The 27934-nt window shown below is 42.1% G+C and overlaps 2 protein-coding genes across 7 annotated transcripts in view; one reads left to right on the top strand and one right to left on the bottom strand.

Annotated features, from left to right (window-relative positions):
- Positions 1-443: 443 nt before the first annotated feature.
- On the top strand, positions 444-16759 carry ADCK2 (aarF domain containing kinase 2; the record flags this gene model as incomplete). Its single annotated transcript, XM_061582253.1, has 8 exons — positions 444-629; positions 6671-6817; positions 7120-7248; positions 8928-9023; positions 10568-10819; positions 12405-12533; positions 14321-14374; positions 15116-16759. Coding segments are annotated over 8 exons (1137 nt in total), but the record flags the coding sequence as incomplete, so codon positions are not given.
- Positions 16335-27934, bottom strand: part of LOC133390345 (uncharacterized) — an 18367-nt gene continuing 6767 nt past the window's right edge. For 2 of the 6 annotated variants that reach the window (XM_061638781.1, XM_061638782.1), the window contains exons 7-12: positions 26842-27404; positions 25186-25291; positions 23418-23620; positions 23042-23205; positions 19854-20103; positions 16335-18138 (exon numbers count right to left, since the gene is read on the bottom strand). In XM_061638781.1, coding sequence (XP_061494765.1) covers positions 17917-18138; positions 19854-20103; positions 23042-23205; positions 23418-23620; positions 25186-25291; positions 26842-27404 — 1508 coding nt within the window. In that variant the 3' untranslated portion in view covers positions 16335-17916. Of the gene's footprint in view, positions 18139-19853; positions 20104-21958; positions 21988-23041; positions 23206-23417; positions 23621-25185; positions 25292-26841; positions 27405-27934 lie in introns of those variants that run through there. The other 4 variants (XM_061638783.1, XM_061638785.1, XM_061638784.1 and 1 more) reach the window with 4 other exon arrangements.

The following is a 27934-nucleotide window of genomic DNA, read 5'->3' as shown; positions in this document are numbered from 1 at the left end:
GTGACAGAGGAACTGTGATATCTAGACCTAAGCAATTAGCCTCAACTTTGCTGGAAAATTCTGAGCCGGCATACATAAGATCAGGCTGTACTGCTTTTATTTTTAAACGAGAGAGAGCGACGTTGCCTTTATTTCAGAATCTTGCTGCTTTTTTCATCGGGCTGCTTCTAGAAGGACTGATTGTGGCTTAACTCACCGCCCCACTCAAAGCTCAAGATTGCTATATCTTCTACACATCGCGTGATTTTTCTCACGCTGTCTCTTTAAGAGGCGGAGTCTCCGCCTTCCCCGCCATTTGCGGAAGTGTTTGGACCTGGAATGTTGTGTATTATTTGAGTTCTATCCACTCTCCCGCCTCGTTCTAGGGAGGGCAAAGCCCACCAACACACGTGGAGTTCTACAGTCCATCGGCTGGGGGCGCTGAGGTCGATTCACTGTTGTGATTTGCCACTGAATTTGTCTCCTCTCTTTGCTTTAACGGCACCGACGAGAAGTTGCTGGTGAATGAGCAGGTTCCCGCAGAAGCATCCAGCGAAGAAGACGGCGCTGACGGAAAAGGAAGCCCATCTTGTGATGAGGGAAATCCAGGCGAGCCCGTGGCAGCGCTGGTCACCGTTAGCAACGCTCAGGTGGAACCCTCGGATGCCCGCTGGGTTGAAGAGGGCGCGGGGACTGGTAACGCTTGCATCTCCAAACATCGTTGACCTTGCAAGAAATTAGGGCTGTTGGGATCTCTCTGATGGGTGAAGGGGCCGTGAGATGCCACCTCCACCTCCACCTCCACCTCATGCCTGGGGTTAAATGATGTACAAGTAGATTCTGGTGCTGACATGTCTGAGAGTAGGCGGGGAGCGCCTTCCTTTGTTTTACAGCGATGCAACTATCTTTGCTGGGGATCACCGACTACCTGTTTTTAAGCTGCTTCTTCCAGAGTTTATTCTCAAATGATTTCCTCAGAAGGGGAGCTGAGAGAGCATAGCCAGTGCTCCCACCTCCAGCCCAGTCCCTTGGTGTCTCCTCTCCCAAGACTATGACTACTTGGTATTACTATTCCTCTGCTCGGATTTTCCTGTCTGCTGATTGTAGAATCCTCACTGTGAGAAAGGCTCAGTGTACAATTAAAACATGGGGTAGGAGACCTACCATCCCATCCTCAGCTGGCGATGGTCCAAGCTGGTTGCCACGCAAAGCCTTGGCAAAGGTCTCTTGGTTGTGTTGGGGGACTGTGGGGTTGCCTCTGGGTGTGAGGTGTGAAGGTGCGCCCAACAGAGGGGTCCTAATAAAAGGAGATGTCCGCCTTAACAGAGGTGAGCTTTCTTCAGCTGGTTTCCTCCGGTGTGTTGGACTAGCCTTTTCCTTTGTAGTCAGAGCCTGCGTCCTCTTGCTGAAGTTTGGGCCTTTACTTTTGCTCTACCCCTTGACCCGCATGTCTCCGGGTTTTGCGTCACTCTGGCTCCGCCTTCTGCTCAAGGTTACGGAGTCCTCTGGTCCCACGTACATCAAACTGGGGCAGTGGGCAAGCACAAGAAGAGACCTCTTTTCTGAAGAGTTCTGTGTCCGGTTCTCCAAGCTTCACTTGAAGGTGATCCCTCATCCATGGGGCTACACCCGACGTTCTTTAGGGAAAGCTTTTGGGGAAGGCTGGGAAAAGATCTTCATATTTGAAAGCCAGGAACCCGTTGGGTCTGGCTGCATCGCCCAGGTGTATAAGGCTTATGTGGATATCTCTGCTCTTGGAGAGCCAGTGCGGAAGGAACTTTCCTTTTTTTTTTTTTTTTTTTTTTTTTTTTTTCAATAATTTTTATTCAAATTTTCATAAAACATACAAGACAAAATCATAAAACATTCAAAGACAAAAAACAAAATCAAAAATAGTTAAACAAAAAGAAAAAAAGAAAAAAAAACAAAAATAAAAAATAAAGAGTAAAATATTGACTTCCCATTTGTCAAAGATCAAATCAGTTATAAGTCTATAATATATAGCAATCCTGTCTCTTAAGTCATATTATAAAATCACTTTCCTCCAGTAGTTATCTTACTTAATCATCAAATCTCATAAACATTACTTTATTCTTTCCACAAAAAGTCAAAGAGAGATTTCAATTCTTTAAGAAATATATCTATCAATTTTTTTTTTTCAGATAAGCATATCGATTAATCCATCTCATTACTAATTATGATAATCTTATTGTCATAACCATAGTCAAAATAAACATTTCAATTAATCCATCACATCAGAATCTGTTAGGTTCAGTAATTTCAGTAGCCATTGTTCTATTATCTCTATTAGTTCCATTTTCCATCTTCCATCTTCAGTAGTCTTGTTAAGTCCAGTAATTTCAATATCCAATCTTCCATTATCAGTATTCCATAATAATCTTGCTGTCAAAGCCATAGTCATATAGTAAGAGTCTGATGGGAATTACCTCTATCCCAAATATTTTCTTGCCATCCATTCTGAATAGGTTGCTGAAATACTGCTGTAAAATCATATCTCTGTTCTTTTTTTCAAAATACACTGGGTCATCTCTTAAAAGTTTTTCCATTGTCACATGGCTGCAGTTAATTCCATAGATTTTCTCTATATTGGGCTCCATCACATCATTCCAGTCCAGAAGATAATCCATGCCATTGATAACTTTATCTCTAGAATCTTCATTAATTTCTTCAGAGATAACATTGAGTTCCAAACAATAGATTTTATTTCTAAAGTCCATAGACTCCAAATCTTGTTCCTGTTCCACGTTTGTTCCAATCTCCGGGATCTCCTCTCTCACAGGGACCCCTATTCCAGTCTCCAGGGTCTCCTCTCTCACAGGGACCCCTGTTCCAATCTCCGGGGTCTCCTCTCTCACAGGGACCCCTTCCAGGGTCACCTCTCTCACAGGGACCCTTATATCTTTAATCTCCTGCTTCATTTTACTCAATTCAATTTTCGTTATCTCAATCTCATCCATTATTTTCTGAAACATAGTTATTTCCAGATTCTCAGCCACTTTCTTAATTGCCATTTTAAAAGAAAAATATAGGAAAACCACTTCTTATTTCAGCAACAATTGGGTTAATACTCCAAACTTGGTGACATCACAGTATAAACAGAGCAGACAGCCTTATCTCTCCAATAGTTAAGTAAACAAAATGCAGTTCCCAGGATCGAAACAATTAATGGCAATCGTCAAGAAACAGATTCGTCAAAATAAAATAGACCAAAAAGAGAGTAGTCTCAAAACAGTATAATATTTTTCAAAATAAAAATCTGGAATAGAAATCCCTCTTCTGTGTGTATCTTTAGAATGCAAATCCAGGACAGCTTTTTGCAACAAAAACAGAGATAAGCTATTAATTAGTGCGTAGCAGAGAGAAGTTACGGCTCCCCAGTGAGATGTCAAAAACCGATCAATCTGGCAAATCTCTTTTAAACAGCAACAATTTAAGTCAAGTAAAAGAAAAATATAGAAAGAAGGGTGCTTGCCTGTTAATGCGTTCTCTCTTAGAAGATAAGATGAACGTTCGCTTTAACAGATAGAGCTTGCTGTTGAAAATCCGTCCCACCTTCGTCGGCTGGACCTCGTCCCATAAATTAATGAGATCTGGTCGTCCCAACAAAAATAGGCTTTGAGGTTAATCTCTTCGTTTCTCCCTACCCGGGAGAAGTTTAATCAGTCAAAAAAAAAGAAAAAACTGACTGATATATCTGAATAAGCTTCTTTTGAGGCAGGAGCCCGTCTCAAAAGCAGGCACAGGCTAAGTCACCCTTCCCGGAAGTCCGGAAGGAACTTTCCCAGGGCAGTGCGTTGGAAGCCTGGCAGGTGTCTGGTCTTAAGGGACTCTTCAGGTGGTTTGGGAAGAGGAAAACATTTCAGAAGAATATGGTGACCATCAGTTGCTTTGTGAAGGCGATTTCCATGAACATGCTGGGCAGATTTCCAGTTCTGGATATCCGAGTGCACCATTATTCTTCTCAAAGAGGGACCGCCTTGTTCCAGTAGCCATTAAAGTAAGGCTCCAAATCTATGCTCATTTACTTAGAAGTGAGTCCTTTTGAACTTAGTATGACTAGAGATGTGAAGGCCTGAAAAAAACCCAGAAAAAATTGGGGAAAAACCCATTTCCCCCCATTTTTTTCTGAAGTCATTTTTTTTTCCTGAAAAATTGAAAAAAATGAAGAAAAGATGGATTATGGAATGTTTTATTTTAGCATGATGAACAAAATGTTTCATTGAATCTTGGTTCCCCCCCCTTGTCCCCCCTCTCAGTTCTTTTTGTCTGCTTGACGCTGTGGAAGACTATCGGAGACATAAATAATTTTCTTTGTTATTAATGTTGATGGTTTCTTTGGGTTTTTTTAATTGTTTTTTGCCAGCTCCTCATAAACTGGCAAAATGAAAAAGGTTCCTTCCAGTTCAGGTGTTCTTTACAGTTCAGGATCTTGTAGTTACATTTGTTACAAAAAACAAAGGTAAAAATTTAAAAAAGTAAATTCAATTTGTAATGATTGTTTGAATAAAATGTACTTTTAATATACCAAATGTGATAATTTTATGCCAGACCAACTTGTACATAATTACATTTTATGTTCCCGAAGTAACAAAGTAATTTTTAATCTGTAAAAAGTGCTAATATTGCATTTTTTCAATTTTTCTGAAAATTTCTTTTTTTTCTGAAAACACCTCCCCCCCAAAAAACAGTTTTTTTCATGGCTTCAAAATTTTCAGAAATTTTACATCTCTGAGTATGACTTGCTTCCGACTTAAAGATATATAGGAAACTTTCCTGTACGAAGTCAGACTGTTAGTCCATCTGTTGTCAATGTTGACGGCAGTGGTTCTCCAGGATTTCAGGCAGCAATCTCTCCCAGCCCTACTTGGAGATGCCGGGGATTGAATCTGGGACCCTCTGGATGCAAAGTAGGTGCTCTGCCACTGAGCTTCAGCCCCTCCCAATGCATAGGATTAGGGCCACACTGTAGACTGAGTAACCTCATTCATTTTCTTTGACTTTTGTGGGGGATATCCAGATGAGCTGGTTTATCAGACATTCAGCAAAGATGAATAAGTTTGTATGGATACACGGTGGCAGGTGGCAGCCAGTACTTTTGGAAAGAAGGTTCAAAGAATTAAGGAGAATGTTTAGAATTTGCCTTTTCTAGCATCCAAAGTGTCACGGCCAATGTTGCTTACAAATATCAGCAAACCTATTAAAACGTGATAAACACAAAGTCAAATTCCCTACTTGGTGCACTAGGAACAAGTAGGATGTTGATCCCTGTGCCGCTTACCCGAGCGTATGCGCCACTGAGTACAGTGAATGGAGCGCAGTGAGTTTACTTCTGAATAAACATGCATGGGATTGTGCTGTAAGCCTCCCTCTCTTCTGCCACACCACCAACATATTAATTTGCTCCACTTCCTGAAGCTCTGTCTCAAGAACCGTATTCTGGCGGCCTTGCCAAATATCTCTTTGGATGGGCTTAGATGGGTTTCCCTAGGCAAGGCCTTCTGCAACTGTAATAGTGATGATGACTGCTGTGATGAAACTTAGTTAGAATCTTGATTTCCCCAAATAAATAATTCAGTTAAAGAAATTTCGATCATGTGAGGTTTACAGTGCAGTCCTATGCATGACTACTCAGAAGTAAGTCCAAGGGGGTTTATTTCCACATAAAGGGGTATAAGATGGAAGCCTTACTGTGCAATCCTACCCTACTCTTCATCATGACTAGAGGAGTTAGGATACCCTGTAATCCCCTCTCCATCCGCTTCGATTGACGGAGAGATGTGCCATCGGTTGGTGTTTCCCGCTAGTGGTAGTCAAAGGCAAGCCCCAAAAGACGGCATTTTAGGGGGCAGATACAGTATTTGCTATATTCACAGTTGCATCCCACAAGGAGCTGAATCCTTGGAGCCCTTCAGCTGTAATAGCCTGGAACTAATGTAGCAAAAAAGCAGAAAAAATGCTTCACCTTACCTTCTGCCTTGGCTGGTTCAAGCCAGCAGGAGTTGGGATGCAGCTATTGGGCCACTGCTCCACTCCCAGTTACGGTTAGAATTGCTCTGTTAGTTAATTTAACATTTCAATCCTATTCAGAGGTACTTCCAGGAAAATGTGTATAGGATTGCACTGTAATTGAGCTAATTGTTGGCTGAATATAGGTCAAAACAACAGTTTTGAAGCAAGACATTTATTTTCTTTGCTTAGGTTATATACTTGTGTTGAAAAAAGAGGATGTCCTTTTAAAGAAAGATGGGACTCATAATCTGCAGTTTTATAGAAACTTAGTACATTGGGTTTTTTTTAAAATAACCAGCTAGTTAATTAAACATTAATAAAGACTAGGGGCACAATCCATCAGTGTTCCTTTAAGAAGGCCCCTTTCATCTGAATGAAAGGTTCACAAGAGCACTGCTGTGTTCCTATACCTATAAAACAGGTGAGGTACCTGTGGGACTCAAGAGGTTGTTGAACTCCAACTCCCATCAGTGCCAGTCAGTTTGGTCAGCTTGTAATCTACCAATATCTGGAGGACCACAGGTTAGCCACTCCTACTATAAAGAGATTTATTTTAAAGTTTGTAATACAATCATGTCCATTAGGATGAACTGGATTGTTAATGGTGCTCATATTCTGTGTCCATAAGAGATGATCTGGCTACTTTTGGTCTTTGGCGCAGGTACTGCATTCTGGATTAGTTCATCAGGTTCAAACTGATCTGTTTCTAATGAAGATGGGCAGTCGATTCATTGAGCTTTTCCCAGGGGTCAGGTGGCTCAGCTTGACGGAGATTGTGGAGGAGTTTGAGAAACTCATGATTCAGCAGGTGGGAAGCATTTTTGCTTGGAGTTCTCTTGATTCTCTGCAATATTTCTTTCATAACTCAACTCCACTGGAATTAAGGTTTCAGAGTTCAGAGCCTCAGTTTTGCTGCACTGCCTTCAACTTTACAGGCTCTCTGATACGGATTATTATTATTATTATTATTATTATTATTATTATTAAGAAGTAAGACCTGCAACAAAATGTTGCAATGTGGAATGCTTCCTCTTCAGGGTTCTAGTCACCCCATTCCATTCTCCCTCCACTCTTACTTTCTTTCAATTTTATTTTCACCACTCTCTTTAGATTGACTTGCATTATGAAGCAAGGAACCTGGAATGCTTCCATCTTAACTTCCAAGGTGTGGATTATGTGAAGTTCCCTGTTCCTCTTCGCCCTTTTGTGACAAGAAACATCCTCGTGGAAACCTTTGAGGTGCGGACATTGAACGTTTACAGCAGGAGTGGGTGACTTCCCTGTTTACAGACAGCTACCTAAGAGCTGGAAGTTTATTTGGTCTAACGAACAGACCCCTGTATGAGTAGTCAGGCTCCAGAGTAAAGTTGGCACACACATTTGCACTCTCTCTTTCAAATACACACACATGCACAATCTTCTGGCATTCTAAAGACTAACTGATGTATTGTCTCATTAGCTTTTGAGAATGACAGTCCACTTCATCATAGTTATCCTCAGGAGGCTGGGATCTGTTGTTATTGTTATCAATGGAGGCTGGTGGCTCCATGTCAGTGGAGAAATCTGCTCCAGGTTCTTGTCTGAACTGAAGCAACTTCGACAGCTTCTTGAAAGTTTGGACTAAAACCCAGAGTGGATTCCACTGACATGGAGCCACCAGCCACCACTGGTTGTTATTAATTTATTTATATACTGCTGAATGCCAAAATAGGCTTCTAAGCGGTTTACAAAATATAAACATTAGTTATACAACATGTTAAAATACACAAGAGCTTAAAGGAATGTCTGCATGAACAGATGTATCTTCAAGAGCCAGCAGAATGCAAATGCAGATGGGGCCTCTTGTTTCTGCTGGGGGTGCATTCCACAACATCTGTGGCAACAGTGGAAAAGCCCATTGCTGCATCACTTTGTGTGTGTGTGTATGTATGTGACATATACATACAAATAATTTTAAACCATGGGCACAAAAGGCCATGAAATACAAGTGGTTCTGTCTGAGCACGTATGTGAGTGGTCACTCTGCTGATCTTGTATACATTAGACCTTTGCAAAGAAACATCAGACTGTAGCTTTTCAGTCTCTTGGTGTGCTTGTTTTTGTTGACCTGAAGCTGACATCAGCATCTGGAAGGAAGCTTCTGTTGGGGCCAATGGAAGACTTGCTCCTGGCTCTAATATCAGCTTGGGACTAGGGGGACTTTCAGCAGGACTGTAGCAGCAGGCGAAAGGGGTTAGGTCAATTGTGCAGAGACTTTGGTTCTCCAAATGTTGCTGAACTACATTTCCCACCATCCCTGGTTATTGGCCATGCTTGTTGGCCTGATGGGAGTTGTAGTTCAACAACATATGGAGGGCCAGAGGTTCCCTACCCCTTGGTTAGATCCTTCTTCTCTGTTCCCACCTTTTAATTCTTTTTTTTGGGGGGGAATAAAATGCACATTAAATGTTTATACATATTTAACGTCACATGAAGTTTCTCCCATGGGGTCTGCTTTTCCCCAGAGGAAGGTGGATGGGAGGTTTAGTCTCTGACTACTAGAAAGGAGCACGAAGTTTTGGGTACAAAAAGAGAAGTAGAAACATGCGCAGAGTCGTCCTGCTGCTGCTGACCACTGCCCACAACAGAGGTGTTTTGGCCTTCAAAGGCTACAAAACGTCTGTAAGGTTTTTATTTTGTGAACGACTAACAATTATGACTGGCTGTTTCTGGCCTTGAGAGGCTGAGACTCTGCATGCCTCATCAATGAGGAGAAAGCCGGATCATGTTGTAAGGCCTGCACCAGAGAATATTCATCCCACCTGTATGGCTTATATGTTCATCCCCCCTGAAGCATTTCCATTGTCTTCCAAAAGGCATATAATATGCCCTTGAGAAGTTCCCAGGGCCTTCCTGATTCAGCTTTGTTTCTGTTTAAGGAGAGCAAGCCTATATCTCAGTACCTGCATACAGAGGCCGCAATGGAACTACGTCAGAAATTAGCCAAGATGGGCGTGGATATGCTTCTAAAGATGGTAAGAGTACTTCCTTGTCTGCAACTTGGGATTGACTTGCTTCTGCAGACAGCCTATAAGGCAATGAATCTGTTGTATAAAATACAAGTGTTTTCATATCTGAAATCTTCCATCACAGATGGATAAAACTGAAGTGAGGGCTATTATATAATCTAGCCAGTTTTTTGTTTAAGATTTTGTTTTTAGAGACCAGTCTGAACCTTCCCCTCATCCCTGCCTACATAGCTCCATCAGACAGCCAGATATTGAGATCTCCTTGTACATCTGCTGAGGAACCCCTTTATCACTTCATTATGGGAATATTTCTATCATTTCAGCAATAGACCTTGCCAGTAGAAGCTGCTAACTGCATCAGCATTAAGAATGTTGTTTTACAGTGGGTTCTAGTCATGGTCCATCTGTGACAGAGATGACTAACCTGTGGCCTCCAGGTTTTGCTGACCACAACTCCCACCATTGCTGATCATTGGCCATGCTGGGACTGATAGGAATTGAAGCCAAACAACATCTAGAGGGCCACAGGTTAACCACCCCTAGTTTTGGAACAAAGAAAGCTGCTGGGGTCACAGTATTTGTCCCTCTATCCCAGGTGTGGGGAACTTCTGGCCCTGTACATGTTGCTGAATTACAACTCCCATCAGCCCCAGCAAGTGGGGCTAATGGCCAGAGATGATGGGAGTTGTAGTTCATCAATGTCTGGCGGGCCAAAGGGTCCTCACACCTGATCTATTCCATGCAGTGTTCTTCAACCTTGGGTCTCCAGATGTTGTTGGACTACAACTCCCATCAATCCCAGCCAGTTTAGCCAATGGGAGTTATAGTCCAACAACATCTGGGGACCCAAGGCTGAAGAACCGTACATTAAAGTCTCCTCTAGTTGGCAGTAGCTCTCCCGGGTCTTAGACAGAGAGCATTCCATTACCTGCTACGTGATCCTTTTTTAACTGCTGAATCACTCTCATGTATACTAATAATGCTTTCAATTCTCTGAGTGCCTGCCTGTGCGTAGCCCAAACAGCACCACTCAAGCGCAGGTGGAAGATATCAGCAGGCTTAAGGGAACCCTGAGGTTTGCAGAAGTACACAAAAAAGTGTTAGGGGAAAATACTTAAGTAGAGGGGGACCACAGAACAGCCCAATGAGGATTAACTGTGTTCAGTGGCCAAGAAACACTGGTGGGGGTGGTGTTGAAAGCTGGGTGGGAGGAATGGATTGGAGTATTAAGGAGGAAGGGCATGGCTGACTGGAACTATGAACAGGAGCACTCCACACTGCAACCGTTTGTTGCAGATTCCGCTTGTCTAGTTCAATATATTGTCTTCCCTCGCTGGTAGCAGTGCTGTAGGCATTTTCCAGCCTTGTGACCTGGCAGCCTTTAAGTGATGATTTCAGGGATTAAACCTAGGACCTTTCACATGCAGAACAGATATTCTACTAAGCAACATCCGTTTGCTCTTCATGTACTAGTTACTTGATTTGAGAGGCTGACAGGTTGCTTTTTCTTTCTTTTTTCTCTTCTCAATACATGTTTTTCAATCCTTCAGGTGTTTGTTGATAACTTTGTCCATGCTGATCTGCACCCTGGGAATATCCTGGTCCAGGGAGCAGACCTCTTCACTGACCACCTTGAGGAGCAGACTGCCATTGTGGACCTGCTGGACACTCTCATTCTAGAAGTGCAGCCTTCTCGTCCCCCCCTCCAGATGGTCCTTCTGGATGCAGGAATCATAGCAGAGTTGCAGGGTCCTGATCTTGAGAACTTCAGGGCAGTCTTCACTGCTGTAGTATTAGGACAGGTGAGATACGATTCCAAGGTGGATCCTGCACCTTTTTGGAAACATGGGGTTAAATTATATTAGTGACATCACATGAGTTCTGGATTATGCCTCCACTGGCCTATTCCTGATTGATTGCATTTTCTCCTGCTTTTCCTCCAAGGAGGTTATCTTTGCCCTTCCCCCCCAATTTTATCCTCACAACAACCCTGTGAGGTGGGCTGAGAGAGAACCCAAGGCCACCCAGTGAGCTGAGCCAGGATTTGAACCTAGGTTTTCCAGGTCTTAGTCTGGTACTCTATCCATTACACCACATTGCTCTCTGATGTATGATGTGTTCTGGACTCTTAGCTTGGGCCTGTGAAGTCTCCTCAAATGCTCGTTGGCCTTCTGCTCAATTTCTTCATGTTGTTGCTATCAGTCTTCAATTACCTGCTGAGACTTCTACCTCGCCTCCACAGAAGCTTAATCCTACCACCATTTTCTGCTATTCCTCCCAGGATTACTTCAAGGTTACAATTTTCTCCAGAACTAGGCTTCTATTCCTTTAATTGCTCCAAAGAGGATTCTCAGAAGGGCCGCTTTTGGAAAAAAACTGACTCCTTGCCTCCTTCGTAAATGGACAGATGTTCTGTCTCTGATAGAATATGGAAACCGTACTCCTTTTATATAGCACGGTAAAAATGTTTGAAGGTGTGTTTTTGTTTTTCATGTGCTGAGAATGAAAAGACACAAATAACCCTATTAAGTATTTGAAAAGCTAATTCACCCACCCCCTGGGCTGGGACCCATTTGATCTCGTTGAAGTAGAGATATTACAGTGGGCTCCTCCAAATGACCTATTTATTGAGCATTCATCCTGATTTGCTTGCAGAAAGCTTATTGTGCATTCATTCTGATTTTTTTTGTGGGGTGTTTTTATATGACCTTGTCATTTGTCCATCCCACACTTTTGGAATTTCCCTGTTGCTTTTCACACCACAACAAGTCAGATTCTTTTTCTAAAGTGGATTTGTTTCTCTAGGTCAACAGAGCCCTTTAAACCACTTTAGCAGCCCAAATCTAAGTTTCTCAGTATGCACTTGAATCCCTCCCACAAAATACTGCATGTTCGGAGTTCTGTTTATGCAGTGGGACTTCCCTTCCTCTCCTCTCCCCTCAAGCCTTCAAAAATCTGCTCTGGAGGGCCCTGCAGCCCTCTGAAGCAGATTTTGGGGGTACGCGAGGGGCTGCAGGGAAGAGGAGGAAAAAATTTCATTGCGCGAGTGGAAGTTTCCTGTGCTGGCAGAACAGCCGTTTTGGATGTGACCCTGACAGTCTGGAGGCATCTGGTGTTAAGTAGCTCTTTCTTTCTGACCATTTCTAATAGCAACTGGGCGTGAAGAAAGCTATTTTATATCAAACTGGACATAGCAGCCTTGCATATATATTTTTTTCCTTTTATGCTTGTCTAATTGCAGCCTCCAAAAACAATTGCTTTTGCAATCATTTTAACGTTCAGCCTTATTTTAACTGGGCTAAAAGTGTGCTGTCTGGAAATTTTGGTCAACAAGGAAGATCACCAGAGACTGGCTTGACTGAATGGCCTTCTTAATTTATTCCGCAGGGGGAGAGAGTGGCAGAGTTAATCCTTCATCACTCCAGAGCCAACCGGTGCAAGGATGTGGAAAGATTCAAAGCTGACATGGCGGAGCTGGTGACAAAGGCTAGGAACAGTACTATAGCTTTGGGAAAGGTCAGTAGCCCAAGTCAAAGTTTGATCGTCTCTTGTGTGTAGCTGTGGTAATTCAAAGCAGGAAATGTTTTATTCTACAGAATGCCCAGCTCCACTGTCAGCAATAATCTCACCTCTAGCTATACATTTTTCTGATATATATATGTATGTGTGCATCTATATATATATGTGTGTGTGTGTGCGCACATGCACATATACAAAACATATAGGTTTCTATTTTATTATGCTTATTAACATATAAAACATGCAACAGGGAAGAAAAAAGGCATAATAATTTTAAAAAAGAAACATCATACACTTGATCATAAATTATTGACTTTCTTCTTTTTATTAATCTGACCCTATACATAATCCTGAATATGCCAATATATGAGTATATAATATGAATATATAAATATAACATAAATACTTAAAATATCATTAATTAATACAATATAGTTAAGAGTTTTATCTGTTCCTATCTCGGTCAAGTATGCAACAAAATATTTCAAATATGTTTAAATGCAGAATTAAAAAAATAAAGTACAGGGAATTAAAATGACTAAGTCTGGCAACCAGTGAAAGGTTCTCACTCTCCGAACCCCATTTTCTGTCTAAAAATGACTTTGCATTGTTAGGGAGTTCAAATTGTATGTGATCTCATGTAATTATTTTCTTGATCAGTGGAGCCTCCAATGATACTTGCATTCTGTTTCACTAGAATAGGAGTCCCAGAACTTTTTAGATCAGGACACATTTGGAAATCTGTCATGGGCATAAAAATACCCATTTTGCAGGGGGGGAAAACTGGTGATGTTCAGAACCCCTCTCCCAAACCTACAGGCAAAACACCTACAACCCCCCCTCCCAACAAATAAAACACAGACCAAAGAAAAAGCAGACCACCTCCTGACCCAAAATGAACATGTCATCCCCTCACCAAAAAACAAAAAAAACCACCCATCCTTATTTTTTAAAAAAATTAAAAGGGGCAGGCACCTTGGCGAACACTTGGAGGCAATCTGGAAGGATCGGATATAAATTTAAATACTACAAATAAATAAATGTCTAAAGAGGTGTACAAATGTATAGTGAACTGATAAGCAACTTCCAAAACATATGGTAGCAGTTTCTACTGGACAAGTAGCTTCTCCTGTTCCCAGTTCTTCTAGTGCTGGGACCTACAATGTGGTGCTCATAGGCACCACTATGCCAAGGCCCCTAGGGCAGCAAATCAACAACAAAACACTAAAAACATCTATAAAACATATGAAAAACAAAACATATTTAAAAACATCATAAAAACAAAATCCCTTTTAAAAACACCTTAAAAACAATTCCAAGACAAATGTGGACTGGGATACGGGCTCTGCTTAAAAGGCTTGATGATTGTACCAGATTTTACACAATGGTTCCTGAGATCAAGGAGCAGGTTTTTGTCTATGCTTGGATACAGTTGGATGCCTTTTTGAATCAAGATGGCACACTTCACATTTAACAACTGCATTGAGTTTAACCACTGTCTTAAAAATGGTATTAATTTTTGTGTGTCTTGCAATTCTTGAGCGATGCCAGAAACAAGACTACTAGTCAACTTATATAAAAGATAAAAATTCTCAACTTTAAGCCTTCCATGCTTAAGTCACATTGAGTGCATCCTTTTCATTTCCTCACGTGATTTCTCCCTCTCCTCACACACACAAATGCATGCACACACACATCATATACTTCACTATTATTGCTAAATTGTTATAGTTACAGTTTCCGGATTAATAAAATGAATGGCATTTTAATCCTTTGCATTCCAGCTCCAAGTAGCAAGCCTGCTGTCCAGCGTTTTCAAGTTAGTTATGACCCACCAGGTGAGATCATCTACATGTTGTTCATTCTTCTTCACAACTGTATCAGGCCATGCCATCTGAAGGATGTTTGACGAATGTTTATTTGGAGTGGGGAAATCACTGGAACAGAAAAAGCTTGAACGTGCAGTCATGTGTTTGAAAGAATGCATGGGGATATATATTTTGTATTCCTAGATGCTCTAGCCCAAAATTAAAAAGTGCCAAACAACTTTACAAATGGTTTGGGATTGTGCCTAGAAACCTGGACATGTATGTTAAATTGAATTTTCACCCTACTTCTCTGCACACTGGAAATCTTACATAGCTGTGGCTCCTAATGTGTCATTGGGGATTATCCACATACTTTAGTCTTGAGAGCTAGTAACACTGTAATTGTCAGGATGCTGGATTCCGTTTCCTATGGAGATCCTGTACCATGTATCTATATGGCTCCTTCCTATGACTAATAGTAGATTAGCTGTTAGCTCTAGAATAAACACTTTGTTTTCTTCAGGCCTTGTACAACATTTCCTTCCATTCTACATGGCTACATTATGCTGTGTTTGAACCACTGCTGCATGCTTAAAGACATTTTCTGCCCCAAAAGTGACTTTTAAAAACTATTTGCATTGTTAAGCTCAGTCAAATGTGATTTCATATAATCTTTTTTCTTGCTTTGTGGAGCCTCGAATACTACTTGCATTCTGTTTCCACTAGAACAATGATCTACTTTTACCTGCTTGATGTCTTTTGTGCTTCTAGGTAAAGCTGGAGAGCAACTTTGCCTCTGTCGTCTTTGCCATTATGGTTTTGGAAGGCCTTGGTCGATCATTGGACCCTGAACTGGATATCTTACAGGCAGCTAAACCATTTCTGATCAAACCTCCAAGTTCCCTCCTGGAGTAGCGATAGATGCTGGTTAGACTGGCCTTTTGAGGCTTTTTCATTAAGGAACTGCCCATTTGTTACCTTTTGGGTGGTTTCCAACGTCTACACCTGCTCTTGACTGTGAACTGCTATTCTGTTTATTCATATCAACAGGTAGTGTTCAGGTGCTAAAACTTTCCATTTGGATTGTGACAATTGATATATATTCAGTTTAGGGCATGAATGGGAAACCTGGGGCCTTCCAGATGTTGTTGGAGTACAATTGTTATCCCTGACCATTGGCTATGCATGCCTGGGGCTGATGGGAGTTAGAGTCCTAAACATATTGAGGGTCACGGGTTTTTCACCTCTGCTTTAGGAACTGCTGTTCTCCTGCATTTTAAAGGAATGTCTTCAGCCCCAATACCTGTACCAGCAACCTGCTCTGATATAATTGGGAATTATAACATTGATTGTGTTGGGATTCCTATCAAGTCATCTCTAGATAGAAGAACTTACCGAAGCACTCCCCCATATTGCTAGTTTAAGGAAATCACACCCAGTTTAGAGCCTCATAATTTGTTCCATTCCTTTTCCAAGCTACAGAAAGACAATGGCAGCTTATACATCAAATTACATTTTCAGAATGAAAAGCAAGCCCTCTTCATTTAATATTGGTACGGTGCATGATAGGCACAATTTTCTCATCTTTTCCTTAAGCTGTCTAAAAAGCAATGGGAACATGTCATGTTTGAAATTTCAAGTTGGTACTCTTAATTGCTAAACCCTTGCTTGTCTCCATGTGGGTACCTAAAACATTTGTTTTTACACTGATATTGGGGAAGTCGGATTTATTAATAAACGGTTTGAAATGGGGAGAGGCCCTTTGTGTGGTTTGGAACTGGCTAGATGAAGATGGCTGCAGTTTCCCTGCTGCTTTTCTACGAGATACTCTTTGTTATGAGGAACATGTTGGGGGCCTCACAAATAGAGGTGTACCATAGAGAGGGGAGTCTGAAAATGGTTGTGGAACTTGAGCTTGATACTTTGGACTATTTCTCCATAGACCTGTTGTAGAAACTCTCCTGTGCCTATGCCATCTGGCCTACAGGCACAGCATTAGAGGTTGGTATCCTTGGGCAGCTGCTGAGGCACCAAAGCCCTGGGAGGGCTTACCACTGACAGACCCCCTTACTGGCAACAGGGCAGCCATCCTTTCTCTAGAAAGCAGTGGCATTGAACACCTTAGCACTATCTCTCTTCTGCCTCTGTCTGAATGATGATGAGCTCCTGTTGCCACAAGTGGCAGCGTGGCTAATGAGACTTTATAGTTCAAAGAACCTCTGTGAATTCTGCTCAGAAACACCCTGGCCTGGACATTATCATATGTATTTAGTTTTATTTATTCAACAGGATTTATATACTGCTTAATCATGAAAAACCTCTAAGTGGTTTGCATAAAATATAGAATATACATTAATGTTACTGATAAAATCAGATGTTAAAAAGAAAGCCTATTTTTTCAAAATAAAACCAGTTTTAAAAATATACATTATAAAATAGGATTACATATTAAAATATATGTCAGATGTATATGTTTGTGTAGGTTTCCTTAAATGAAGAAGTGTTTTGCAGGTGCTGAAAACAGTATGGCAAAGGTCGAATATGTTTATTGATCCAGCACCCATTACAAGTACAGCAAAGGTGTCTGCATAATATCAATTTTATTACGTATTTATCTCACCCTTCCTCCAAGTAATTCAGGATGGCTTACAAAGTCCCCCTCCATCCCTTTTATGTTCACAACAACTCTGTGAGATGGATTACGCTGATAGAGTAATTGATCCAACAGCACCCAGTAAACTTCATGGCTGCATAAGGATTTGAAATCTTATCTGCCTGGTCTTAACAGTTGTGCTATACTGGTTCTTATAAAGTCTGGAACTCCTAAAATACTGGCATAAATAACATTGAGGTCCATGACAGTGCACCAACATAGCAAACACTCTTGCATAGCACCATCCTATGTATTTTAACGAAGCTTAACTTCTGTTATTGTTAAGGGAACAAAGAATCTGCTTTTCAGGCTGGGGACAATGATTTCAGTTCAGCAACAGGAGCAACTTTCTGAGCCATCAGTGGTAGCTTAATTACTACAAACATAATTTGAGTGGGAGTGGGAACTTCATTGCTGTGTGTGTAGCATGTTTATCCCTTTTTTCTTTTAACTTAGCCACTGTCCCAATCCTGATCCCTATGGATTCAAAGATGTGAAATTGACTAGACCATATTGGAAACATCTTCAGGTTCCGTAAATTTCATGGTGTGGGGTGAGGGCATTTTAATAAAAGTTCCAAAGATGATCCAGATAGGGAGGGGGCAATATGCGAGCTTATTGAAAAGTGTCCACAACAGTTGCATCAAAATGGAGACACATCTATTGCAGCAACGTTGGTCATGCCTTTGGGGAATAGCTTATCCTTTTTTCAAGGAACAGCGTGAACCATTACAAAGATGCACTAAACTGGTCAGATCACAACTGGGCAAACAGAAAATGAATGTGTGTGCTGTAAGGAATGATGGTTCAGAATACCACAGGCCAGTGCCTAAAGACAGCCTCAGTGGAATGGCTTCCACAGTCATCAGCAGCACACTGCATTGTTCCGGAGTTGGCTTATTCAGAGAGCAACATTTTTTTATGATAGCAGTGAGGCACGCAGCATTAGGAGGCTATGCTCTCTGAGATACTGTTGAAGGTCTTTGTGTTTCTGCCCCTCTTTTTCCACCTGCTGGGACATCTGGTCCTGCTTTTGCAGCAGTTGCCCTTTGGCAGCCTCCTTTTTCTTCTGTATGTCCTGCTCCTGTGCTGCAGCTTCCAACTTCTTTTGCATAGATTTCATTCTATTCTTGAGCAGCTCCTACAGAAAAGGACACAGATGGATGTAAAATCCTGCATGCCTGTAACATTTGCTTCAGAGGAAGCAGAAACTGTGCAATCTTAGTCTTATCCTAGCTATTTCGAGAATTATACTAGACACTTCGTAATTCCTGTCATGGCCCCGTCAGAGGACTCATCAGACGAGTATGACTCGGGAGTAACAGCTGCAGAGCACCCCAGATACAGCAGAGTCCCTGCAGCCAGACACAGACAGTGAACAGGATACTCCCCCCTCACCTGCAGAACATAGACAGCAGAAGGTCAGGCAGAAGAGGGGCAGGCCTGTCCACTTAAGGCCAAAACGCTGATGGCTCACACCTGCTGACAAACCTGCTCCTTAAAAGTCAAACCTTGGCTTCAGCTTGTTGCTGACTACAACGTCAGGTGTGACCACTGTGTGTCTTCCTATCCCCTGAACCTTGACTTGGACTGATCTCTTGGCAAACTAGACCTGGACCTTCACTGACGTCTCTTCTGGATTTCTGGCTTAGCATGTAAGCTTTGAACGGCCTCTGCCCTTATCTTGCTTCCTCCTTGCTAGCCTGGCAGATTTATAGCCAAGCTGCCAGCTGAGGACTTACGGCCTGACAATTACCAAGGAATCTCCAGCCCTGCCTGCACCCCCACCAACACTGCTGTCTCAGTGAAGAGCTGACAATTCCAACGGCAATTTAGCCATGCAACAAACTGCATTTTTAAGGGGAGTTGGATAATTATTTTCTGGTGGTTTTAAAGAAAAGACTCAGTATGGTTTACATCAGAGGGAATTCTGTTACTGCAGCAGATTGGATAAGATGACCCAGGGGACCCTTCCTGTTACTTCATAATAAAGCCTTCACAATCTCCTACCTAAAATGTAAGGTAAGAAAGCCTAGAAATGTTGAATTCTGTGACTTGCATGAATTATGAAAAATAAAAGCAAATGTGCTTTATATTGCAAAAGGCAGGGGTTCCCAAACTGGTCCATGGACTACCAGTGGCACATGAATTTCATTCAGGTTGTCTGCAGCATTTCCATATTAAATATTCATATTGATCTTTAAGTGTATTTTGTTGGTTCTTTTATTTCTTATATTGTATTTCAATTTGAATTCCATGGAATGCAAATTGTAATACAATACAATAAAAGAAGCAATAAAAATATACCATCTAGCACAGTGCATTAGAATTACTACAACAGGCAGAAAAGTAATTATGTAGTTCGCCAAGACTGACAGCAAATATCAAATAGTCGGGGGGGGGGAATTGGGAGCCACTGGCATAAGGTGTACAGGTCACAGAATTCAACATTTTATTAAGGTACAGCATTTTTATTACAAATTAGCATTTCTGCTTAGCGCCCTGGGCTCCTGCTGGGAGGAAGGGCGGGATATCAATCGATCAATCAATCAATAAATGCTTATCCCTTTCAATTCCTGTTTCTAACTTACGTCCTACATTCCCTCCCAGTATCCTAGAGCTCTGCTCCCATTCCAGTTTCAAACTCTTGGGGAAGGGGACTTAACATCTGCAAGCTGAGTAAATGATGCAAATAAAGCAGATCTGAAGATACATTTACTTGACATAATTTATCTCAGTGCAGTCAGGTTTTCCATGGCAGAGAAGTTGGATTTTCTTGATTGCCCTGCTCACCATCTCTCTCCATATAAGGATATTTTAAGAAACTGGAGAAGAGCCAAAAAGAACAGCCCTCACCAGCCTTTTTTTCTCATGATCATCAATTCTTTCATTATGTTCTGTCAGCCAGTTTTCCCTCTGCTTGCGCTGTGCCTTCAAGAACTCTAGCCTTTGGTTCTCTTTGCTCCTTAGGTCTTCCTGGAAGCACAATTCCTGTCTCTTCCTCTCTGCACTTGCAGCCTGGAGCTGCTTCATGTGCCACACAGTCCAGCTGCCACTGTTCTCCTGCTTTTGAGAGCCTTGCAAGGTTCGCTGGAGTGATCTCTGCCTATTCAAAAAAGTGCCAGAGAAAGTAAAGTACCATTTGGTCCATTGTGCTCAGTCTGTTACATAAAAAACAGAGGAAGAGCATACTACAAAAGTGAGAGAAAGTGTAATACAAATGCATAGATTAGGAAAAGGGTACAAAATAATATCCAAGTGTTTGGACATCCCAGTGAGTACAGTTGGATCAATAATCAGGAAGTGGAAACTGCATCACTCTACCCAGGCACTGCCAAGAAAAGGCTGTCCCTCAAAACTCAATGCTCAAACAAGAAGGAGGCTTGTGAAAGACGCCACAGAGAGTCCCACAATTACTTTGAAGGAGCTACAGAGTTCAATGGCTGGGAGTGGAGTAATGGTGCACCAGTCAACCATATCAAGAGCTCTGCATACCACTGGCCTGTATGGGAGGGTGGCCAGAAAGAAGCTGTTACTCAAAAAGTACCATCTGAAAACACATCTGGAGTTTCCCAGAAAGCATGCGAGTGCCCCAGCTGTGATGTGGGAAAAGGTTTTGTGGTCAGGTGAGACCAAGATAGAGTTTTTCGGCCAAACCTCAAAGCGCTGTCTGTGGCGCAAACCTAACGCTGCCCATGTCCCAAGACACACCATTCCTACAGTGAAGTATGGTGGTGGCAGCATGCTTCTCAAAAGCAGGAACTGGGCATCTTGTTAAAACTGAAGGAAGAATGGATGGAGCAAAATACAGGGAAATAATGCAAGAGGACCTGCTTCAGTTCACTAAAAAACTGAAGCTTGGGAAGAATTTCATTTTTCAGCAGGACAGTGATCCCAAGCACAAGGCCAAAGCAACATTGGAGTGGCTCAAGAACAAAAAGGTGAATGTCCTACAGTGGCCCAGTCAAAGTCGTGATCTCAATCCCATTGAGAATCTGTGGCTCTCTTTGAAAATTGCAGGCCACAACCGACGTCCAGGCAACCTGAATAACCTGGAGTGAATCTGCCAAGAAGAATGGACCAAAAGCTCTCCGAAACTGTGTGCAAAGCTGGTACATACCTACCCCAAAGGACTTAAAAGTGATATTGCAGCAAAAGGTGGCTCTACCAAATATTAATGTGTGGGGGTTGAATACTTTTGCAAGTGACATGTTTCAGTTTATGATATTTCTTACAAACATTTCCCAACATGCCACCCTGGGCTCCTGCTGGGAGGAAGGGTGGGACATAAATCAAATAATAAAATAAATAAAAACATAAAATCAATGTCATGTCACTGTACAATAATTGATTTTGAGTTTCATTGTTTCATAATATATCATACAGAACGAAATTACAATGTACCATTTGTAATTCAATAATATGATAGCATTGGTCAGGGCTCTGATTACCTTTTCAAGGTACTGTAGCTATTATTTCCATTTTACAGACTGGGAACTGAGGGCTGAGGGACTCCTTGGGCTATGATCTGCCCAAGAAACACTATAAGCATGGAGGGCAGTATGCTCAGCCTATCAGGCTATGTTCGAGTCTAGCACTCCAACTAAGTTGTATGTTTAAGTGCCTATAATAACTAAGGGTGATATCCAACTAAGTCATACTCAGAGTGGACCCACTGGAATCAGTGGACTTAAGTCCATTGATTTCAGGGTGTGTACTTTGGATATCATCCTTAACTTGGGAATCATTTTTGTGAACACCTTCTTCTGTATCAACCTGCCCGTACTTCAAAATCAGTAGATGAAACCCCCTTGGTGGTTACTACCCAGGATGAAGTATGTGATGTCTGAACTCAGGGAAGGGCCCTTTCAGTGGTGGCTCCTTGCATGTGGAACTCCTTCCCTACTGAGGTGCATCCATCCCCATCTCTTTATAGTTTTAGGCAACTGATTAATACTCACCGTTGGCAGGCATTTGGAGGAGACAAGACCTGATTAGAAAAAATAGATAAGTTGCTGCTGCCGCATTAGTAAATTGCTATTTAGTGAGTTGTTATGAGTTGTTTTGTATTTTAAGGTATGTGTTATATTAGAAATTTTATGAAGTTTTATCTTATTTTTGTTGTAAACCACCCTGTGTCTTGTGGAAAGGGTGATATATAAATAATCTAAAGAAAGAAAGAACCTGCTGCCATAGTACAGTGGCTATCTATTTATGCAATTTATATATAAATTTTTACCCTGCCTTTCTAATGCAAATGCACTACTCAAGGTGGCAAAAACAAACAGTAGTATCAAAGAAAACAGAACAGGAAAAGGCACAGCAGATACTATATTATCAACCTGCAAGGCTAAAAGCTTGTCAGGATGATGATGATGGTGTCTTCACTAACCAGACAACCAGAGAGGAGGCAACATGCTCTTTTCTGCTCTTCTTTACAATTTTTACCTTTAAATACTGTATGTTTGTTTTATTAAACTGAATAATTACCTTTTAAAAAAAGAAGGACCTGATTGCTCTGAAAGGCAGTGTGATGATGATGATGATAATAACTGGGCTTCTACTGGGAGGAAGGGCGGGATGTAAATCTAATACCCCGCCCTTCCGCCGAATAGGAGCCCAGTCGTTATTGCCTAGCTTCCAATTTCTGATACATACATCCTTACCAGGGGTGGGAAACCTGAGGCCCAGGGGCCAAATGTGACCCTCCAGATCTATGTACTGTATCTGGCCCTTGAGACTCTTCCTGGGACTCTCCCCAGTCACACTCCTCACTGGTCCTTCTCTGCATCTTCCTTGAGTGCTTTTGCCTGGCTGGAATGTGTCCTAGAACTGTGATAACGCTTCTTGTTTGCCTGGGTCGAGAGATGTGTGTGGTTGTGAGTGTGTACCCTGTTGTAAAAAGGGAAGAATCAGGTTCATTGTATTGTTCATTTTTGCCCCTGGCCATGCCCATCATTGGTATTTGGTCCCTGGAAGGTTGCCTGCAAGGGAATGTGGCCCTTGGTGTGAAAAAGGTTCCCCATACCCCTTCCCTTCATTACCTCTTGTTGTCAAGCAGCAGCTGTCTTTTAAGGCACTCTTCCTGTTGCTGTTGCTCCTCCTTAAGCCGCCTCTGCTCCCACTTCTGACGTTTGAACTCTGTCCTGGCTGTGTTGACGTCTGTCTCTTGTGGACCATCTTGAGTCGCCCCTTTCACCACTAACCTCTGAGAGGGAAGATTCCTTCATGTTGGAATGGGTTTCTCTGAAGTAAACTGATCTCCTGTTGGCCTTCATCTCAAACCAACACGGAGATGCTCTTCAGGTTGGTCAAGACTGGTCATTCGCTATGGAAGGGCCAACCTAGAAAGGCGCAGTCGCTGCAAGGATTCCACCACCCCCACCCCCGGCATCATAAGGATAGGAGGGATGTCCTCACCTGTATGGCTGGTGTACTGTAGCTCCTCCTGATGTGGAAAACTGATTCAATAGCAGAACGGTCTTTCTTCAATGATTGGTCTACCCAGTTAAATGTAGCTTGGAGTTGGGAAGCATCTGTCTTCCGAGAAGGACTCCTTTGGCATGGCTGGGCAGAAGATTTTTTCATGTTGGGCTGGAAAAGGGCTTCAATCTGAAATAAGTCTATATTAGAGTAAGACAGGTCAGTAACCTGCTCTGGGACCTTAGGGTGAAGGGTTGGTAATAAATTAAAACAATAATTATTATAATAAATACAATGAAGCCATTGGGTTGTATTCAACGTAGTGCTATGGTGAACGTCCCAGCAGCAAAAGGATTTCCCCCTGTGAAACAGAACGTTCTCCCCCCTCTCCTCTCCTACATGACCAAGCGGAAGCCAATTGGCTTGTGCAATTATTTCGTTCAATTATCTCCCACTGATCTGAAGACATACATTTAAGAAAATGAATCTACAGAAACACAGAAGCATCTAGTTGTCCACTGTGGGACACAGGATGTGAGGCTAGATGAGTCTTTGGCTAATCCAAGAGGACTCTTCTAATGTTCTTAATGTGTCTCTTCTGGACATCGTTTCAGTGCTGCTCACCCGTTACATGCAAATATAAACGGGAGAGTTCCATACCCACGTTTGTAATCCTTTTTATGTGATTTTTGTCTATTACTATCTCAATCTAAGACAGACATCTGTATGCTGAGGAATAGCTTAGCAGTGACCCTTTTCTCAGAGGCACTAACATCCTTCTTTTGAGATGTTTTAGAAAACAAGGTAACTTCTGAGAGTACACTTGTATTGTAGACAATGCCCTTCTGCATTCTACATGAGACAAACTGGTCAGTCTCTACATGAAAGAAAAAATGAACATAAATCTGACATCAGAAATGGCAGAAATCAGTAGAACATTTCCCTGTACCAGGACACCTTTCAAGTGGTCATAGTGGAACAGAGAAACTTCAAAGGGAGGCTCCATTGTGAAAGTGCTGAATTACAATAGATCAGGAAATTCACTTCCACCATCTGGAGGGGCATGAATCAAGCTTAGAGACTGTTATCACATTATGTGTGTTAATGAGCCGACCAATGCCAGGATGCTTGTATTATCACCAACATTGCCTTGTCAATTGTCACTGTAACACTCTCTTTTCTTTTTGCATTTTCCTTGGGCCACACTTCCCAATGTGTGTATATGTATGCCTGAGAAGTGAGGTTCACGCTCCAAACATAAGATGAAGTGGATTTTGGTCCAAGAAAGCAAATATCATAATAAATCTTTTAAGATGCCATGAGACTGTTTTTATAAAAATGTAATTTGCAACATAGCCTGACAATTTAACCTGGGAAAGTACACCTACTAACCCCGGCATAGGAGAAATGTAATTTACTGATGGTTGCACACATACAAAGACTTGCTAAAGAGGTGCCAGAAGAGGAGCTATGTAAACAGAAAAGCTGCTCTTGAGAGAGGCAAGCAGTGACTACTTCACAATCCAATTATCTAACCAGCTGCCCTCGTCTCCTCTCTATGGCCAGCAAGAAGAAGCTGGATGTGTGATTGCTAGTTTGTGTATCATACAGCAATAGAGCAGCCCAGTGGTTTGGCAGGCAAGCTGGGGGATGGAGGAAGGGATGTGACCATAACACACCTGACAATGCCAACCAACTGGCTGATATCTTTATGTTTCAATACCTATTGGAAGATCTCCAGATCACCTTCATCATGCCTGCCTACCTCTTTGTTTTAGTGGAGTCATGCATTTGTCTGTGTTGGCAGCTACGTCAACCATGGTGCTAGGACCTTTGCTGGGATCTTCTGAAGCTCTCTGTCTCTGATGGTCCTGTATATATCAATAAAGAATCAAAACCCATAGAGCACATGGGAGAGTGACAGGGATGGAAATGCTAATTGACCCTGCGTGGATTGGCTGAGGAAGAAAGAAATCTTAATACATTGAGCTGACTTCAGGGTGAGGGGACTCTTTGGCCCTCCAGATATTGCTGAAGTACAACTCCTATCAGTGCCAGTAAACATGACTAATGATCAAGGATGATGGGTGTTGTAGTCCAGCAACATACAGAGGGCCACAGGTTCCCCACCCCTGTACTACATCATAATCACACCATCCATGTACATGGTACTTTATAAAGGATCATTTTTCCTACCCCTTCTCCTCTTCTTTTCCCTATAACTCTCCTCATTTTTCTTTAGTTTGGCTTCTTGTTAATGAGATAAACTCAAAAGCAAAATTCTGTAAAAACATGAATTGAAAACAACAAAAGGAGGCAGACCTCTGCCCCTAAGGCATTACAATCTAGAACAGTGGCTCCCAAGCTTTCCCCCCCACAGATCACTTGAAAATTGCTGAGGGTCTTGGCAGACCACTTCATTGGCAGACAGTTTTTCTGCCTGTTGTAGCAATTGCAGTTCCACAGAATTACAATTACAAGACAGTTTGCAGTTTTTAAGGTTTTTATTGGTTTTATAATTTTAAGATTTGTAATGCAGTTTTGTCTGCTTCCTTTTTGTAAATTGATTTATAGGTCGATTGTTTTAGTGTTTTATATATGTTGGGAATTTTACATTGTATTGTACCCTAGCCTATCCTGAAATCTTACAATGAAATGTATTTAGTAAACAATTAAATAACATTTATTTGGGAAATGGACAGTACAGTATGGGTTTGCATGAACTAGATTTTATGTGCATTGCTCCTGTTTAAACATACCCCTTATTAGGGCTGCCAGGTTCAATCCTCGAGACTGATCCTGTATCTTTAGGAGAAGAGAAAGTTAGCCAAGTGCAGGTGTTCTTGCAACCCTGTAATGGGAAAAACCACAAGGTGGAATTCTCTCTTTCCTCTGCACAACTTTTAAAGATACAAAAGACCTCTTGGAGGCTGGGCCTGGCAACCAAGAGGTCTTTTGTATCTTTAAAAGTTGTGCAGGGGGAAGGGAGAATTCTACCTTGTGGTTTTTCCTATTACAGGGTTGCAAGAACACCTGCACTTGGCTGACTTTCTCTTCTCCTAAAGATACAGGATCAGTCTCAGGGATTGAACCTGGCAACCATACCCCTTATCCACCCCACCTTACTGGATGACAAATGTTGTCAGAGATAGCCAGGAATGGAAAGCATGCCTCTCACTCAGCCACTACCCAGAGTGAAGCAATCAGGACATGTCATCCAATCTGTCCTAATGAAAGAAATATTGTTGTGTGTTTTCACAATTATAAATACTATGACTGTGAATCCTCTTGACTCTTCAACAATGTCTGACAATATCTTGTAAAATAATGCTTTACCAAAGATAATGGGACCTAAGATTATAATAATTTTGCAGCTATCCTAAGCAATTTTAATGCTGGCTTAGTCAATGTGATGTTGTACCTTGTTTGGTTTTGTAAACTTGCTTTCCATCTCTTCACAGGATTTTAAATCTGTAACATTGTTTGCTTCCTTTGGCTTCTTGCTCTCTTCCTTCTCCTTCTCATTACTTTCTGAAATAGGAAGTCTCCCCTTTGAAAGCTGCTCTTCTATCTTCCTGCTCAGTTCTTCCTTTGTCAGGTTGGTTCCAGGGATCAAGGCATCATCTAGTTGCACTGTACAAACTGGAGACTTAAAGGACTCCCAAGCTGGGAAGCGGAAGTGGCAGAGAGGGTGATGGGTAGAGCTGCAGCTAGCACCAACACCATGAACTACTGGAGTATCTTGCCAGTGCATCTCATCTAAATGATTCTGCCAGCAAGGCCCTGAAGCTCTGTAGCCAGGTGGCACAACATAGGGATAATCAGGATTCTGCTCCACTAACATCTGCCTGGCTGCTAATGGCATCTGGAGCTCAAGGATGATACGTTCACTCAAAGGAGGAGGGATCCTCACAGCAACATCGGCAGACACATTCTTGGTCTGTCCATTCCAGAAACTCACCAGCACTGTGCTGTTTTTAAAGGCTGTGAATAGAAATACACACAAAACCACATTTTAGAACTGAGCACAGCCTATCTCACTGCTCTAAGACAGGACCCCTAACTTGGTCCGTGAGGCCGTTTCCCCCAAACCACACCTAACTGTCCCATCCTTGATGTAGTATGTGACATCATACAAATAAATATGTGGCTGCTATCACTTTAAAGTATGTTTTAAGTGGTCTGTACTGAAACTGCTTGCAAATGGACTTCAAAGATGAGCCTCTTCAGTTGTCACCTGATGTCATACTATCAGGTGATTGACAGGTGGGTGCCCCCACCTGCCTGTCCAAGTTAGCCCATGGGAGCTGGGGTGTGGAATGGCCTAGATTGTTGGCTGGATCCAGTTCTATGCCCCTGCTCTAGGACCTGACCTGGCCTGGCGGGGGGGGGGCAGAGAGGACAGCAGGATCTGGTTTCAGCTCCCTACTCCTACTCTAGGTTCCACATAATAGCAGCCATTAGCCCTCCATGGAATCCTATCTCAGGTGATCAGACTTCTCTTTGCAGTTTTT

This window comes from Rhineura floridana, chromosome 8 (genome assembly GCF_030035675.1).
Source record: "Rhineura floridana isolate rRhiFlo1 chromosome 8, rRhiFlo1.hap2, whole genome shotgun sequence".
NCBI classification, from domain to species: domain Eukaryota; kingdom Metazoa; phylum Chordata; class Lepidosauria; order Squamata; family Rhineuridae; genus Rhineura; species Rhineura floridana.
This window is presented reverse-complemented; position numbering and strand designations above follow the sequence as displayed.